Source organism: Pistacia vera, unplaced genomic scaffold (genome assembly GCF_008641045.1).
Source record: "Pistacia vera cultivar Batoury unplaced genomic scaffold, PisVer_v2 Contig398, whole genome shotgun sequence".
In the NCBI taxonomy this organism is placed as follows: domain Eukaryota; kingdom Viridiplantae; phylum Streptophyta; class Magnoliopsida; order Sapindales; family Anacardiaceae; genus Pistacia; species Pistacia vera.
Window position 1 is genome coordinate 689,966 of NW_022196221.1, and position 18,067 is coordinate 708,032.

The window sequence follows — 18,067 nt, forward strand, 5'->3', positions numbered from 1 at the left end:
TTTCAAATCTGTGAGGACTTATGTAATTTGCCAAGAGTAATTTTTGCTGGCTTTCAAACCTTTGAACATGTTGACGTCACCGGGTCAAACTGGTTCAATCAATCAACCCAAGACCCGGCCACTGTGCCGAGTTTCACCTTGCCCGGGTTTTAAAACTTTGGTGGCCAATTCTGAAGGCTTTACCAATCTGTAAGGTTTGTTTAAAATCAAATTAACAGTAAAAACAAGCAGTCATAATGTAATCATGTACATAGAAAGATAGAAATCACTCACTGATGTAAAATTATTTTCACAACTACAACTAAGGAAAATCTCATTGATATTCCTGAGATCTGCAGATTAATCTTCCTGATTTAAAATGTAGGCAAATTCTTCTCTAAAGTTTTGAAAATCATCATAAACTTCCTTCAGTATTCGCTATAAATCTCTCTGAAATTTCTCAATTTTACCAGGAAAACTATTTATATATTTTCGAAACAAAGGAAACTCATTAGATTCAGTTTACTTAGACCAAAACGCAGGAGAAATCAATGAAATCTACCATACACGAGAAAATAAGAGAAACAGAAAAAAATACGAGGTAAATAAACAACACACTTTGGAATATCACAACTTAGACTAAATAGTTTAAACTTGTACAGCATTACCAGAGAAGCTGACAAATGAGAGAATGTCATGAAACAACAGCAATGAAATTTGTGTTCCTTCTTCAAAATTACATGAAGTTGAAGAATTGTATGAAAAGTTCATCACAATAATTAAAGCAACATGGGCAGGAACACAAACAAAGCCATTCCAACCCACCTTTTTTGTTTTTCAAATTATTTTGGAGTAAGTATTTTGATTTGGCCAAACCAGCTTTGCAGCTTCAGCAAAAGCAGTCTGGAAGAATCAACTGCTGCCCGGCTTAGACAGCTGGAGGTGAGCCCCTAGTTTCCTTGACATATGAGACATATTCGCTGTATTGCAAAGTAAATAGTGTGCTCTGATAACGGGTTAGTCGTATACGCTTTCGGAGTGATTCAGTGATGGTGCCATTATAGCCAGCTTTACGAATAAGTGAGTTAATTGCTTCCATCTTGGTCCAACCTGAAACCAAAATACAGTCACAAAAGGTGTACCCAAGTTACCTACAGTCATCAGGAAAAAATTTAGTCCATGGTATTATGAATTGCTTGTGCACTGGAATGCAAAACTTGGAAAAAAGAAATAACATGTTTTTTCCGAATATCATTCACTTCAGAGACAATGTTATTTGTCATCACACAGTGATGATTGGAACCGCTCAAAGCAGGTAATGACAAACATTGGGAAGGGAAAGGGCTTTTGATTTTCATACAGGCATGTAAAAGGTGTTTTTGAAAGGGAAAATCACAGTGTCGCTCAACTTCCTGTTGTAACAAATAAGAATTTCGTATCTTGTTAATACTGAATGAATGAAAACACAATGAGTACCATAAAAGCAGTTTCGTTGTCCTAGCAGTACAAATAGGGAATTAGTGGCATAGCTAGCTACAAATTATTTGCAGAGGAATAACTTGGTCTTTGAAATGGAAAAAGAAAACTTTAGTGAAAATATGACTCAGCTTCAAGTGAAAAGTAGCAGTAAGGCTACCTTTCAGATAACAACTGCAATAATTAAATAAAAATAAAAGGAAAAGAGAAGTATGGCTTATCCACTCAAAAAATAATATCTTCATCATCGCCTTCAAATTGAATGAAAACAAATTTTTTGCATCAATTAATTTCTCAACCTAATGATTGAAACTACGTTAGGTCAAAGAATTGCTTCCGTTTTCCACACTCCCTCCCTTACTTCTGCAAAAACAAATTCCAATTTAGTGGCTTCTCTTAACCGAGCATGCAAGATTTTACCTTCGTGGGCAGGCACCTCAGGCAGGTATGTGGCACTTCTCCTTGCATTATAGTCAGGGTCGGTAAACTCAATAATTATACCATGCTTTCCAACCTGAAATTGGAGTAACCAAAATTAGAATGGTCAACAGATCAAAAGGAGAGAAAATGAAACAACATTTACGGTGGATCCTGTTTATAATTTATGAAGTATCATCAATCTATTCAGCATCTGAACAATGACTAGCAGAATTTGCAGTAGGAACACCAAGCAAAAAGCTTACATGATTTATCCCCGTCACACAATGCAAAAGAGAAGATATCCAATCAAAACCAAGATTGGATGTCATCAACGAATTTCAATACTCTATCCACTCAAGCATAAATCAAGTAACTAGAGGGGAAAGCTGCTGTTCCAGAGCTGATGCACCCATATCCTAGTCCTAGAGTTCCAAGAACTAAAACAAGTTAAAAAAAAGGACATACCTCCCAGTCAAGATAGTTGTTAGCAGTTTCATAATCAGTCAGAATGGATACTGTACATTCCAAATATGGCAATTCTTTAGCTTGTATAGGAGGAAACCTGCGGTCCTTCAAAGCACTGCAAAATATCACAAATAAAGATTCTTTGTTTTACAAGCATTTCATAAATAAAAAAAAAAAAAAATTAAGGACTTGAAAGAAGGTGAAAATTAATTAAAGCAAGTGGAACTGTTGAACGGCATAATTCCCTAACCATCCCATCATCTTATATACCAGCCAACTACAAAAAAAGATATTGAGAGAGAGAAATGCTTAACAACTATTTCATATTTACCATTAAACTACAGCATAGGGCCAGAGTTCTAAGGCTGACTCATCCTCAAATTTAACAATTCTTGAGGCCTTTGAGCTGAGCAGGACTTACTTTAAATATTATACACAAACATCGCAATGTCCATGTGGCCAAGAAACTTCATACTCTAGGCACAATGACATAAATATCAGAGGTGAACTCTACCATTGAACTAATACACACAAAAGCATAGACAAATTGAATAAAGATAGGATCCATTACTCTTGCTTTATCAATTTATACCACAAAATAACTTCTCATATATTTTCTTCTTTCTTGTCAAAAAGAAAACATTGCAAAAGATTAGCCAAAACAAAAGGGAAAATATGACACAGAAAATCATTGTACTGACACCAGTGTACAAATTGCAAGTGGATCTAAAATCAAGAGTTCACCCAGCAAAAGTGTCACACATGTCAAGGAGAGAAAGAATCCATAGCAACAACACCACGATTAACACATATATAACTCAGATCTAAAGCATGTGTTTTTCAAATTACCTGGTCAAAGCATAGTCCTTAAAGCCATTAATCAAGGCACGAGCTTCTAGGGTTCCAATGCATCCACGCAAACGAGGCTCCCCACCATTCACCATTTTTTTCCAAGTCACAAACAATGGGCTGAAACCAGAATAAGATGAGTATTAAATGTTGACATCATTTCTAACACAGTTCTTCATACAAAGCACAGGGGCCAATATTTTCTTTCTGCATATCAACTTTGAGCAGACTGAATGACTTGTACACTATAACCAAACACCAAAGAAGCACATATTAAAGTATAACCTACTGTAGAATTATTGGATGATATAAAATCAATACAACGAAAGTATTAACAGAAAATCAAGAACACATAAGGCATATAAAATGGTATGATATTCTTACTTCACTAGAAGCAAATCCAAACCCCCCATAAAAGAAGAAAATGAAGCACCACCAATTAACGCAAAGAAAAAAGAAGTAAAGGCATAAGCAACTCTAAATCAAAATTGTTTCATGAACCCCCAAATTCACTGCAGCAGCAAAATCTCCATCGATTAAAAGACAGAAAAAGTGAACAGAAAAACAGTTCTAGAGGGCAAGAAAGTAAAATGAAAAGTTATGCTCAATAATCTTACAACCACCATGGCAAACAGAAGAAAAATAACAAGAAATTAGCTCAAGGGCCTTCTGAACTTGGCATTGCATTACAACTACGTGAACACAATATATGACAACAATCAGGTGAATTTTAAACCGAATCGACAATATTGCATTACAAAAGTAACAAAGTGGTCATAAGTTCTAAAGCAGTCAGCAGACTTTGTTTGGTATGCTTATTCAAAAAAAAAAAATCTTTTAACAAAAATATCCATTTGTTTGGCTGTTAATCACAGCTTTCAGTAAAATAAAATACAATTACATTAAACATAAGTCCTTTTAAGCAAAATGGAGCTCTGTTATGAGTGTCTGGTGAGATTTTTGAAATAACATCTGTATTTGGAGAATTCAGTAGGTCAAAAAGAATTTATCACTGAAGCCAATAAATTTTTTTCTAGTTTTGAGAATCTCCTCTCAAAGTTTAACCAAAGGACGATAAATTAGTGAAAAAAAATGCTTTCACATTGAAAAAGCTCTTTTGGTCATTCCAAAAGCAGAACCAAAGGAGTACTTAACCAAACCCTTACCATCAAAATTTTATACCATACACACACAAAAAAAAAGCATACAGTGCATTGTCAAATAGCAAAATTTTAGAGAGCAGCCCTCCATTTATTCATGTAGAGCCAACTATAACACACATTAAAACTTATAAATCCATCCGCAAATTAATACAGAGCCACAAGAATCAGCAAAAACATACTACATAAAGAAATAATTTTAATACGTTTAGTAAATCTCTCATTAAATTCCCAAAAACTAAAACTTTTAATAAAATATATATGAAACCCATAAAGAAATCATAGTTATTTCGGAATAATTGAAAAAAATAAGATTGCAGTAAGTTGAGTAAAATTAGATAGAAGAACATGCAGATCATCATAATTGAAGCAAAAACACTAAACCCAACTAGTAAAATTAAAATATTAAAATTGGAGCAAAAATAGAACGCAAAAAGAGGCGATGATCACAAAAAAAAAAAAAAAACGCAGCGTATTAACGAAATATATATGAAAAGATATATATAATAAGCAAAAAATAAATAAATAAATAAAAGAAATTACTGCTGGCCCTCATCAAAGGCAGGAGGCGGAGCATCTTGGCTGCTGTAGTGAGCCACGAGAGTGTCGAAACAGTACACCGCCATTTCTCGGTTAGCCGACACCATTTTTGTTTTCAAATTGCGAAGCTTTGAGAAATGGTGGTGGTCTCCGTTGAAGATGAATGGAATTCTCTTCTTTCTTCTTGTTGTGTTGAGCTACAGAATGTATAAAAATAATTGAAGAAGAAAGCTTTGCTTTTCTGCTTACTTGTTTAAAGAGGAGAGAGATAGAGAGAGTTTTTTTTTTTTATTTCTTTTAAATTTATAGTTTACGAAATTGAAAAAGAAAATTTCATTTGATTTTATAAAAAAAGCTTAAGGCTTATTATTCTTACCTCCCTGAGGTTTAAGAAATTATACAATAACCTATAAGTATAAAAATCATCACCTATCTCCTCTTTGGCGTTCGGACTTTGATTTCATGGTTAAGGTAAGTAGGTAGGTGATAATTCTAGATTGACATACTTTAAGGGCGCTTTTTAGTAGTTTCTTGAACTTCAGTGAGTGAAGTGATAGAAATGTAGGAGTCGCATATTATAAAATAATATCATATAGTGTATTAAAAAAAAAAAAAAAAGAGGGTTGAATTGCCTATATTACCCTTGGTTTTTTCTCAAAGTACTAGGATAACCTCAACTTGCCATTTTATAGGGGCTTTTTGCTTCATAACATTGCACACACAACACTCATAACATTCTTTTACAACATGACATCTGACGTAATAGTGCCACCTCATATATACCAGCTCACTAAAATGCCACGTCACTTATTCCAAAAAAAAAAAAAAAAGTTTTCTAACCCTAAATTTCAAAATTTAGCACAACCCCATGAATCAATTCATTTCAAAAATTTTGCAAACCCAAAGTTCAAATCTCCTTTTCTCTCTCTCTCTCTCGGCCTCTCCTGCCACCACTTGACCCTCTTCTCCTTCCAGCTCGTCCTCTCCCCCTTACTTCATGGACCTCGAAATGTGTTCAGTGTCAAGATAAGATTTCAAAAAAAATCTCCAAATTTACACCCAAAAACCTTAAGATCTCCAAGCTTTACAATGTTGCTCAATCCAACTAAAACTTCTCGTTTTTCGATTACAAACATGAATTTCACGACAAGTTTCGCGGGAACTTGAGTTTGCTGCCAGCGTAGTTCTTGCTGCCATTCGTTTCCAGCCATTTTTAGCTTGTTTACATGTTCCTCGCCTAGAATGTTGTCGTTTTGCAAGTTTTAGTTCATACATTCAAGGTACATTTTTAGTTTGTTTTGTTCTTAATTTATTTATTTTTTGGTGTCTCAAGTAATGAAGTATTGTGTTTAATGTATATTTTACTGGAAAAAGAGAGAGATTGTTTGTAGAGTAATTGGGACAGATACTGAACCAGATAGCAACAATGTAAGGTGATTTTTTCTTTGAATGTTCAAAATTTTTGTTCATTCGATGCGATAATGCATTTGTATGGTTATTTTTTTAAGCAACTATTTTGCATTTGTTATGGGGCTTGGTTTTGGCCTACAAAGCATATTCTTATCAAATGTTTGTGTTTCATTAATTGATATTGAAGTTTACAGGAATATATACAGGAAAAGCAAATAAATGAAGATGGGGAAAACCCACCTGCCACTGATACCCATCAGAAAAATGATAAACCTGAGCTTGATCGCAGCTTGATATAGAAGATGATACAGAAACAAATGGTCTAGGTGGTGGTGTGCAGGTATTTATTTTTGATTTTTTATTGAATTATGCTAACCTAAATGTTAGTCAATAGATATGTTTTTTGCCGCATGCTGATTGGTTTTTTGTTGAGTAGGACATGGTTTTAGTTCCTCAATCTCTATTCATTATATTTGTTTAATGCACATTTTCTAATTTCTGTTTTCAATAACTTTCATTCACCATTCGTAATTTTTTGGTTTATGTTTTACTCAAAACAGGCTAAAGTTGTTTATAACTTCAGGGTATGTGGTGTTTAAGGTATATCTGCGTCATCCAAGATATTAGCTGGAGAGTGAACATATGGCAGCGATCAAAAATGAGAATTGGTGGGTGCTGGATATCATCGAATCTAGTCATGGACTTGTTTTGTAAACGTTTTGTGAGGTTGGTGACATTATAATTTGTTGCCGGAAGTTTATTACTAAAAATGCCAAATAAAGAGGCATCAGAATGTGATCAACATTAGTTACCAGTATCAAATAGATGTTCAATACAGCTGATTCTAGAACTAAGTACGAGTTTGATTTGGAATCTATTAGGGAGATGGAAACAAATGGAAGAAATTAGTGAAGTAGCAAATTGCTTGACTAATTATGATTATTGTGATCTAAAAACTCACAGTTCATGATAATGATAGATTTGAGCTAGAGACTAAGCCAAGGTGGGGGCGTTTTATTAAATTATATAACTCTAATCTGCAGCATTTAATTTTTATTTTTAAACTATATATTGTTATTGTTTTTAATAGCATGACTTGTTATTGAGACTTTATCCCGGTTCAAAAATGTATCATTGTGTTTCTTTTGCTTTAAATTTGCAGCTGGTATGTCTGTCAGTATTTTTCTGAACATTTGCGTGAAGCTTAGATTTTAGAATTGTTACTTTAAAGCTTGTGATAGGTCTTAATATATTGGGTTGGTCTCAATAGGTATAATTTGGAATTTTTTTGAAATCTTTCTTGACACTGAACAACATTTCTCGAGTCCATGAAGTTAGGGGGAGAGGACAAGAGGGGTCAAGTGGTGGACAGGAGAGGCCGAGAGAGAGAGAGAGAGAGATTTGAACTTCACAGTTTCGAATTTTTTGAAAATGAATTTTGTATTAAGATTTGATTCATGGTGTTATGCTAAATTTTGAAATTAGGGTTAGAGAAATTTTTTTTTTTTTTATTTTTTAGAGGAAGTGACGTGGCATTTTGTGCCGCTGGCAGATGAGGTGACACTGCCATGTCAGATGCCATGTGTAAGGGAGTGTTGTCAGTGTTATTGCAAAGCAATTTACTTTTTTGGGTTTAGGTGAGACCCACTAACATTTATTATGATGTCTTCCATCCAAGAAGATTACAGAAAAATGTATTGACGGTTGTAGTAGCTGTTGAAATTTGTTTTAACAGAATGTCATTTCAAATTAATTGGACGGTTGATGATAATTGATATTTTTAATTGAAATGGGTAGAAATCATCAAACCCATGCTTTCACATTAGAATTTTTAAATTCCTTATAAAATTGACACCAAACTCCATTATCATTATCGTCCTATCAAATTATGGAAGCCACTTAAACCAAATTTAGTACCCATAAAGTTTATTCATTAGATAATCAACCTAATCGAATAAAGCTTTAGTCATATAATATGATTACTTGTGTTTTGAGTGATTATGACTTATAAGTTGCTCAAAAGTATCGGATAGGAATAGGATTAAAGAGATTCTTTTCTTTTATTAAAATAAATTAAGACTCACCTGTCAAACCAACATTATTAGTATATGATGATGTGACAATTAAGAGCAAAATAAAAAATTTAAGCAATTTCTTGGAGACAAACATAGCCAAGCTTCTCACCTTCGAACCAATCAAATAATATAATCGACGTAATGGACCAATCCCACACGCAATAAGGAGTACTATATTTAATACAAAAATTAAAAAATCCTTTCACAAGTCACAACTAATCATTGAGGTCACTGGATGAGAATGATGAGGTCAATGGAAACCATCCTAATCCAAAATTTGGCGCCCCATTAGCTTGGAGATAGATAAAAGAAATTCATAACTAGCTCAAGGTATTTGAGTGGATGGATAAATTTTTTTAAATATATTAATAAATTCGAATCTCTTCCCTCAATTACTAACAAAGATAATAGTTAGAACTTTCACCCTATCAATATTTATAAGATTCCAAAAATTTAATTAAAATACGTATAAACTAAACAAAAACCCCCATCGTGAAAACAATTATTAAAAGAAATTGTTACGCTTAAATAAGATTGCTTCTTTTTCTCTTTCCCTAGATGCCAATCACAAACCTAGTGTAATTTTAAGTTAAAATATAAAGAAAATCTCTCACTTTCACTGAAAAAGAAAAAAACAGAGAAGGGCGAGAAAAGAAAGGTATGGGTGATTGTTAGTTTCATCCTAAGAAGGCAAAAGGGACCTCAGAATTGCTTTTAAAAGTGATTCTACAAACTTAGCAAATTGACCCCTAGTCTTTCTTAACTTTACAGCGATATATGAGATCTCTGTGCTTCTATGTCATCACAACAATTGAAGAAGAGGAGATAAAATGATTTTACATTAATTTATTTTTTTTAAAGGGAGAAAAATCTAAAACAAACCAAGTACCATACATCACTCTAGAGACTTGATCAGTCAGAATCATGTCTCCTCTTCTCCTTGTCTTTCCTATGTTTCCTCCTGTCATCTGAGTCACGAGATTGGCGTTTCTCACGTCTTTCATGCTTCTCGTGTTTCTTATCCTCACGCCGCCTTTTCTTCTTACTCCGTTCATCCTCCTTTTCATCCTTCGATTCTTCTTTTTCGGTGTCCCCAACAGGTGAACTGGGATCAGCAGGCTTCACTGACTCAGGTGAAGCCTGCTCCACACTGGATTTAAGCGTACTAGGATCTTCCCATGGGCGAGGTGCCTTGCTGTAAAATCCACCAAAAGTTAATTTAAGCAAGTTAAAACAGTTGGTTGCTTCTATGAATGACATAAAATAACAAGGGACATAGGTGTTGGACGGTTAAGACTTTGAATATATACTTGATTGTTTTTATACCTTGCGAAACCAATTCCATGAACCCAAGCTGCGTCAGAATGCCCTGCACCCATGTCCTCTGCAGTCGAACCTCGTTTCACAAGTTCCTCAAATTCATGCTTATCAAGTCGATTACCTTGAGGTCGAATAGACCGCTTAGGAGCTAAGCCAAGAGCTTCTCTCATGGCCTGCTCCTCCTCTTCCTTAATTCTTTTTATCTCCTCTTTTAAAGCATCTGTATCGGAACCAGAGTTTTTGTCCCTGGTGTACCAGTGCAAATCTTTCCCTATTGTAAATGATAAAAGAAAAAATTCAGACATTCTTAATGAAGTATATCAAAGAAAGAATTAAGAATAACACAGAATTTAGCAATGACTGAATATGCTTATAAGCTGCCCACCAGAATCATTTCAGCCTCAGCATTCAGGCCCTCATATTCATGAAACTTTAAAAAAACTTTCTCCATTCTACAAGCAATAGATTACATAAACTAACCAGATAATCAGATAATGAAAGTTAGCGAGCAAAATTCCTAAACAACATATCAACAAAAACAAAGGATTATCTATATGATCCCCACAACATGGATAGTTCGTCACAACTATATTTCAAAGGGGAGGCAGAAAGTGATCCAAGTACTATTCTGGATGCAGCAAGGTCATTCTGTGAAGCACATCCTCCCCAAACTGAAAACTGATCGATGGCACTGTGGAGACAGTATCACTCAGAATAGTTACAAAAGAATAAGAAAACACCTAAACCATTCTATCAACAGTTGTTTTTTATGATCAGCAACTTTCAGAGAAAACTGTGAGGTAGTGTCATTACAAGTAATATCAATTAATTTTGTTATAATGGACTTTCAAATTAAATTATTAGTTGTACTACAAATTTCAATTGGGAATAGAGTAGCAAGTTAAGAATTCGAGAGTTTTGGCAACAAATGAAAAGAGAAACTGAATCTGACCTTCGAATTTTTTTGAAAGTTTTCATGTTTACCATTTAAAACATCAACTCTAAAACTCGCGATACTACCCCTATGCCGAAACTATAACAATGAGGGCTCCGTTTTGTTCACTATTTTGGGAATTTTCAGAATAGTCTTTTGGAAAAAATTGAGGTGAGTATATTCTGAGAAGTTTTTTGTACATTTTTTAATAGCATTTTCTAAAAATATTTAGATCTTTTGGCCGTCGTTGTCGGCCAAACGACGGCCAAGATATGGCCATCTTGGCCATCGTCAACGGCCAAAAGATCTAGCCTTTTCCGGCCGGATCCACTGTGGATCTGGCCGGAAAATGCCAAATCAACGCATTACCGACCATATCCAACTGGTAGTGCGCCATTCCGACAGATTCCAGCTATCTTCTGACGATGGTGGTCGGAATCTAGCAAATGTGGATGGATGGGGGTATTTTTGTTAATTTATAAACTTTTATTGTTAGGGGGTGTTTTTGTTAATTTATAAACTTTTATTGTTAGGGGGTGTTTTTGTTAATTTATAAACTTTTATTGTTGGGGGGTGTTTAGCTAAATGAACAAACTTAGGGGGTTAAAAATAATCTAAATATTTTGAGTTGAATAGAATAGTATTGTATTTTGAAGAGAATTTTGAATATTGAAACAAATGTGTATGTGGATAGGACTGGATAGGATAGTAGAATAGGATAGGGTAAAAATGGTGAACCAAAGGGGCCCAAGATATTTGTTTTTTATAATTTGGACATCATCTGCAGAAGTTTTTGTTTGGTTTAGGTTGTTATGTCATAACATAAAGGTCTCTTGAGGCTACTAACTGAACGTAAGAAATGCTAAAGAAGATTCTCCAACTATGAGCGGTATAAAAGGGGAAACAAAAAAAGCCAAAAATGTAACCACCAAACAGGTTATCTACTTTTATTTTGTTTTTATTTATTATTTTGGTCTTTGAACTAAGAAATTGGATAGAGTGAGAAGCATGATCAATTGGATAAAGATAACCAAGGAAAAAAAAAAAGTTTAACTCCGCTAATAAATAGTTTGGGATTTATGTATTAAGGGAATTTAAGATAACGTACAGTTACTTTAAGAAGTGCTGAGAATTTTGCATATCCACTGCCAGACAATCAGAACACAAGACCATCTAAAAAAAATCTCCTGAGTTGAGGGTCAGTAACGTGAGAGGTTTAAGAAATGACTGGAATGAATGGACTTACACTACAGCTAAATAGGGTTGGCAAGAACTAGGGATATGGAGGGCAAATGGTCATAACCTCCATGTTGTAACACTGAACAAGGACCAGCAGAAGCTCAATATCAAATGCCATAAGTTTAAACAAAATAATTGCTGCTATTATTTCTTAATTCTAATTCAATATTTCAGGCTAAAATAATAAAAGCATCAAAAAGCCATACCTTTCTGCCATCTTCCAACAGGGGCCTTGATGCTATGACCAAGATAATTCTCACGATGTTTGTCAACTTTCACATCATCCCAACTAAATTCTGCACAAAAAGAATATGTCCTTTTTCATGAATAGATCAGGAACCATAAACCAACAAAAGATGCAGGAATAGAGAAAATTAAAGATAATTAGCCAACTCTGACTGATATTAAGCTTCACAAACAAATAGCGGAAAGGAAAAAAAAAATGTTTGCCAGAAGTGAATGAATATGAAATACATTATCAAACAAAGACCTAAGGCAACATATCCCAACTCAACAGCCCAAATTATCTAGTTTACATTATTACCCGCCAAAATTACTCCAAATTCTCTTGTAGGTGTGATATAAATTGCATTTAGAAAAAGTGTGATACAATGTTGGAAAGGCAGTATAACAATTATATCACCCACATATTTTTGGAAGTAATATAAACTAATGACTTAGTTACATTATAATAAATACATTTATTAATTGAGAGAGACTTGAGTAGCATCAAGAGCGTGGGTGGACCTTAAGATGGTAGTAAAGCTACAAAGCAATTTTCTTTATTTAATCTCACAAGAAAGATGACTAACTGGATTACACCAATTAAATCAACACGAAATCAAACCCATTGAGGCTAATTAGATTACACCAGAATAAGCATATATAGAATTTCACATCTGTTCACCCAATAAGCAATTCTGCTAGCATCTTAACCTTTAATATCTGTTCCTCAATCTTGCTATCATTCCAACAATTGATACTGAATTCCTTGAAAACAAAAATTAATTTACAGTTCGTGAATTTGACATGTACAGCCCTTTATTCTAATTATACATCTAACTTTTCGTTCATTTAACACTAGATGCAAACTAGGGTTTACTCAAAACATTTTTTTTTTCTTAGAATGCACTAAAAATTCTGTCGTCCGACTTCATAAATCAAAACGACTCACTGATTGAATCGCATAGCGCAATATATACCTATAACTTTGCCATAAAACTTCTCCTCAAAAAACAAAACCCTAGAAACGGATAAACGCATACATAAACAGACATGACAGAGAAAAAAGAAAAAGAAAGCTTACGATCACGGCCGCCGCGAACACCGCCTCTGGTAGGATGATACATAATTTCTCTCTGCCGATCAAGGTGGTTTCAAAGCTCGATAAGGACTCTCGCAAGACGGAGTTCGTGTTTATTTTGTTGAAAATTAGCCGAGTTGATACAGTTATAGTCCTATATTTCTATGTATTTATGTTAATACCCCATCTCTTAGGGATAAATCCCGAACCGACCCAAAAATTGGGCACGGTCAGGTGGGATTTTCCCAGTTAGTAAAAACTAGAGGTGGGTAAAAAGCCCGAGCCCAAAGGGCCTGGTCTCGAGACCGGCTCAAGCCTTGGAGAGAGGTGATCGGGCCTAGGCCAATCCCTCCTCTAGGGCTTGGGCTTGGGACCGGTCTCAAGCAGAAGTTGAGTTAATTTCAAAAGACTCCCTAACAAATAACCAAAACCCTATGACAAATAACAAAAAACCGTTACAATATATGAAATACATAATAAATTTAGGATTTAAAATAATTTTTAAAAAATCAAAAGGAAAAAAAGACCTATGAGGGAAAGTGTAATAATACTTTGTTGTTTTGCACTTTCCCCTCACGCCTAACCTATAAAAACAACAAAGCTACGGACACCGAAAAAGTTGCACCGAAATTGTGTACCGGCCTACGTGTAATACGCCTCTAATTTTTTTTACAATTTTTTTCTAGTGAACGGCCGTCCATCAAATTTGGATGGCCGTTCACTCACATGGACGTCCGTCCATATTATATGGACGAGTGTCCATATACAAGGGACGGGTGTCCCCATTTAAAGGATGCCCGTTCCTGATTAAAATACAATTAAAAAATTTGTTAAACATTAGGGACGGCCGTCCATCCATTATGGACGGCCGTCCATTAATTTTGGACGGGCGCCCACAAATAATGAACGCCCGTCCTTCACCCAAATATGAAAAAAAAAAAATCTTTGGGGATGCCCATCCACCAATTGTGGACGGCCGTCCCTTACTTTTGGACGGGCGTCCGTAAGAAATGGACGCTCGTCCACTATTTTGCTTTTACAAATTAAAAAAAAAAACTCTTTGGATGGCCGTCCCAAAATTATGGACAGCCGTCCTTTCACTGTGGACTGGCGTCCGTTAGTAATGGACGCCCGTCCATTATTTGGCTTTTACAAATCTAAATAAAAACGATGGACGGCCATCCTTTTATTGTGGACGGGCGTCTGTAAGTAATGGACGCTTGTCCAAAAGTAATTCGTAAGAAAAAAAATTTTTAACACTAGACGGTCGTCCCTAAATGGTGGACGGCCGTCCCTTCATTGTGGACGGGCGTCCATACTTAATGGACGCCTGTCCATTCATTATGGACGGCCGTCCATAAGGGCTGGACGACCGTCCCTTATGTAATGGACGGCCGTCCAACCCTTATGGACGGCTTTCATAAAGAATGGATGGGCGTCCATAAGTAATTAAAATTTAAAAAAAAAAAAAAAAACTCGCGCTAGGTTAAAACATTTTAGGGAAGTTTGTAAAACTAAAACTGACAGCCATTACCATCTTCTTCGTCTTCCATCTGCGTTATAGGGTGTTCTTCGTCTTCACGTTGTTGATCTTCTGGATTTGCAATTCTGCGCTTGTTCTTCGTCTTCGTCATCTGCCATCGGTAATTAGACAATTTCTTTTTCAATTTTTTTTTCAAATTTTTTTTTTTTGATGAATGTGTTGAATGGAGTTGAGTTGATGAAGAGAAATCCAGTCAATTTGATGGGATTGGTTTGTGTGATTGATAAATAGAAGTGTTGTGCCATTGATACAGAGAAATGTAGTTTATTTTGATGAATGTCTTAGGCCTGAATTTGATTCTTTGCATTTACACTGCATGTAATCTTGAAACTGTTTCTGTCAAATTCAAACATTCTTAATCATGTGAACAATACGTAACACAAAAGAGGTATGCATATTCTTTTATGCAGTCAAGAATTCAGATGAGCTTTAGTTTATCATTGACCATAATAGTAGTTTAGCATCAACTGAAATTGTTACAGCTTCTGTTGAAATGATAATTAGCCAGACCATGGTTCCTAACAAATGTGATGACTTGATGATTAGCCTAGGACCATGGCTACTAACAATGTCTAAACTCAATCCATTTTAATTGCTGCATATGGCAATGAAGAGTTCTTGTATGATTCCTCTCAATATAGTACTTTTCTGAATTTCTCATGGTATAAAATTTTGGTGATGCAGAAATAGATGGGCATGATTGAGACTTGTGATGATTATTGGATTGTTGTTTGCTCTTTTATTGATTTATTTGTTTTCAAATGTGGCGTGAGAAAGGCTTGAATCTCAGCCTCAAGTTTACTCAAAAGCGACAACTTGTTGCTAATTATCATCACCACCTCCTTTTAATGTCACCTACTTATTTGAGAAACCCAGAAGCATAGGTGCATACTTTTGCTATCCGAGGTATGTGAGAGAGATGTTCCTAAGAAATATTCTCAGCTACGGATCTATTTTCCAACCACTGATGCTTTGCAGTTACTACCTCTTTTCTTATTTCTTATGATATTGGTAGCTTGTTTAACCTCTGAAATTTTACAGTTCTTTCTGTTGGATTTTCATATAAGATATATTAAGCTTCAATGCAACTTATTATTAGTGAATTATTACCTTTTAAAAAGACTATTGTGTCTCGCTGTGTTTAATGACTATTTCTTATAAATCATCTAGATGATGATCTGAATTCTTCTTTATGTTTATTAAGTGATGGTGTATAAATGGTAAAAGGTGTAAATGCTCCTCTGGGTAACTAGCTTGATATTAATCCTGAATATATATGCCCACAAATACCATAATTTGCCAAGTTAGAAGAGGCAACAAAATTAGAGGGAAATAAACCAATTTTCATAATAAATAAAAACTGGACTGAGATTCATTCATCAATTGAACTGTCGAAATGTCTACAAATATGATGTCCATACAACTGAATTCTTGATTGCATTAAAGAATATGCATACCTCTTTTGTGTGTAAATTTGAATTTTCATTTCAATGAGCAAGTTCGTATAGAAATTTTATTCAGTCTTTTGAAGTTGGTGTAGATTTACTTTGCTCTATTACTAGTCTCCACATGCTGGATAATGCCGCTATGCTGCTCATTTTTTCACAATTCGACCTTTTGCCATTTATGCTTTAGAATCTTCTTGGAAATGTCATTTCTATGCTGTATAAGTTGAGTTCTTATCTCAAAGTGTATATGTTAAGAGTAATTGGGTCTGTGTCTTTGGCAGATTATGATGACGATTTTTTTATGTATACAAGTTTTAGAAGAAAGCAGAAAATGGTGAGGGCAAAAAATACAACCATTCCTCAGGAAGGCACATCCTCATCTGCAATTCAATTTCGAGACTTGCGACATAAAAAACAATACGAGGACGTGTCGAAAAGAGATATTTGCCTTGCAAGAAGTTTGGATTTAGGACTTCTAACAAGTTTAGGTTTAGGTGATGAAATCAATGGTTGGATTAATCTTTTGAAATGGGACCGTTTTGTTAGTATGAGATATGATGGATATAGGCATTTGATATATGAGTTTTTTGGTAGTTTGGAAGTTGCAGAGACAGACAGTGATGAGTTTCAGGCGTATACAATGTTCTTTAGATTAAAGAATCAGAATTTTGTAGTGACACCACAAGATTTAACAACCTGGATAGGATTTGATTGTGAAAGTTTGGAAAACGTATCTAGAAACTGGGATTCCAAACAAGCTTGGATTGATGTTTCCGGAATAGGGACTTACCATCCACATAGGTATAAATCTACAAAGTTATAGATTCCTTCTATGAGAGTATTTCACAGATACTTGACTTTCACATTTAATGGTAGGAAAGAGACAAATGGAAATGTGACAGTTAAGGATTTATTGTTCATGGAAGCAGTAGCAGCAGGGAGGCAAGTTAATTCAGCGAAGTTATTGATTAAGAAGTTGGGAGAGATCACCGCAGAAAAAGGAGAAATATATTAGGGGATGCTGGTTACGTTAATATGTGAGAAGTTGAATATTGAGATCACCCCTGATGATGCAACAAATAAGATTACGTTTTCTACAACTAATGCGTTGGGGGATGTGACATTGAATATAATGGGTTTGATTAAAAATAATGTGGCAAGACAATGGTATCTGATTAGGGAGAAATGGAGAGAGATGCAACGGTTCAGGAAGGTGTCAGTATTCCAGAAGGGGTTACTGAAGGACAAGTCTATGTGCGCAAAAGAAGAAGAACGAGTACTGAACTTGGACCATTTGAGAACGTAGAAGATATGGCTTCTCATACTTTATAGGAAATAGAAAGCAGATTTGAGCGGATGGAAAAGTTTCAAGAGGAGTGTTTTTCACGTATTGAGAGGCAAATGCAAGAACAACATGATCAAATTCAAAGTGATTTCAACACGTTTGCATCAAGAATTGAAGAAACAGTTGACATCATTGGAGACCGCATGACAGAGATTTTCAGCATGATGAAGAACTTCTCAATAGCCTCCTCATCCTCCAGTCAACCTCCACCGCCTACACTATGATGAAGAATTTTTCCCTTTTGTTTATAAATAGATTGATTTGAGCGGATGTTGTTAATAAAGACTGTAGTTTGTTTATAAATAAATCTGTCTTTTGTTTATAAATAGATTTGTCTTTTGTTTATACATATGTCAACAACTATTTTCAATGTATATGTATATGTAATACTAGACATACCCAAAGACATAAAAATTCAAATCTCAAAAGAAACGCATATTCAAAATGCCATGTACAACCAGAGTCTGCAATGTAAAGATAATATATATTGAAAACATTCATAATAAGTTACATTAACGTCATTATCATGAATTCACTATCCTACACAATCAATGAAGAAAA

The 18,067-nt window shown here is 34.8% G+C and overlaps 2 protein-coding genes across 2 annotated transcripts; both read right to left on the minus strand.

Moving 5' to 3' along the window:
• Positions 1–581: 581 nt before the first annotated feature.
• Positions 582–5,186, minus strand: LOC116141327 (uncharacterized protein At2g38710-like). The gene is made up of 5 exons (XM_031426846.1): positions 4,893–5,186; positions 3,190–3,309; positions 2,341–2,455; positions 1,876–1,969; positions 582–1,089 (listed from the first exon to the last, which is right to left on the minus strand). Exons 1-5 carry the CDS (start codon positions 4,994–4,996, stop codon positions 908–910), a joined length of 615 nt encoding a protein of 204 aa, XP_031282706.1. The 5' UTR covers positions 4,997–5,186; the 3' UTR covers positions 582–907.
• A 3,922-nt stretch (positions 5,187–9,108) lies between these two features.
• On the minus strand, positions 9,109–13,307 carry LOC116141322 (multiple myeloma tumor-associated protein 2 homolog). The gene is made up of 4 exons (XM_031426841.1): positions 13,174–13,307; positions 12,074–12,163; positions 9,701–9,965; positions 9,109–9,569 (listed from the first exon to the last, which is right to left on the minus strand). Exons 1-4 carry the CDS (start codon positions 13,214–13,216, stop codon positions 9,287–9,289), a joined length of 681 nt encoding a protein of 226 aa, XP_031282701.1. The 5' UTR covers positions 13,217–13,307; the 3' UTR covers positions 9,109–9,286.
• Positions 13,308–18,067: the final 4,760 nt, after the last annotated feature.

Excerpts from the sequence above, each read along its gene's own strand:
- LOC116141327 (XM_031426846.1), bottom strand. The coding sequence starts at position 4,996 with ATGGTGTCGGCTAACCGAGAAATGGCGGTGTACTGTTTCGACACTCTC. Across the intron at positions 3,310-4,892 it reads GCCTTTGATGAGGGCCAGCA|CCCATTGTTTGTGACTTGGA; the intron begins GTAATTTCTTTT and ends TTCTGGTTTCAG. Across the intron at positions 1,970-2,340 it reads ACAACTATCTTGACTGGGAG|GTTGGAAAGCATGGTATAAT; the intron begins GTATGTCCTTTT and ends CTCCAATTTCAG.
- LOC116141322 (XM_031426841.1), bottom strand. The coding sequence starts at position 13,216 with ATGTATCATCCTACCAGAGGCGGTGTTCGCGGCGGCCGTGATC. Across the intron at positions 9,966-12,073 it reads TGTTGGAAGATGGCAGAAAG|GGAAAGATTTGCACTGGTAC; the intron begins GTATGGCTTTTT and ends CATTTACAATAG. Across the intron at positions 9,570-9,700 it reads CATGGAATTGGTTTCGCAAG|CAAGGCACCTCGCCCATGGG; the intron begins GTATAAAAACAA and ends TGGATTTTACAG.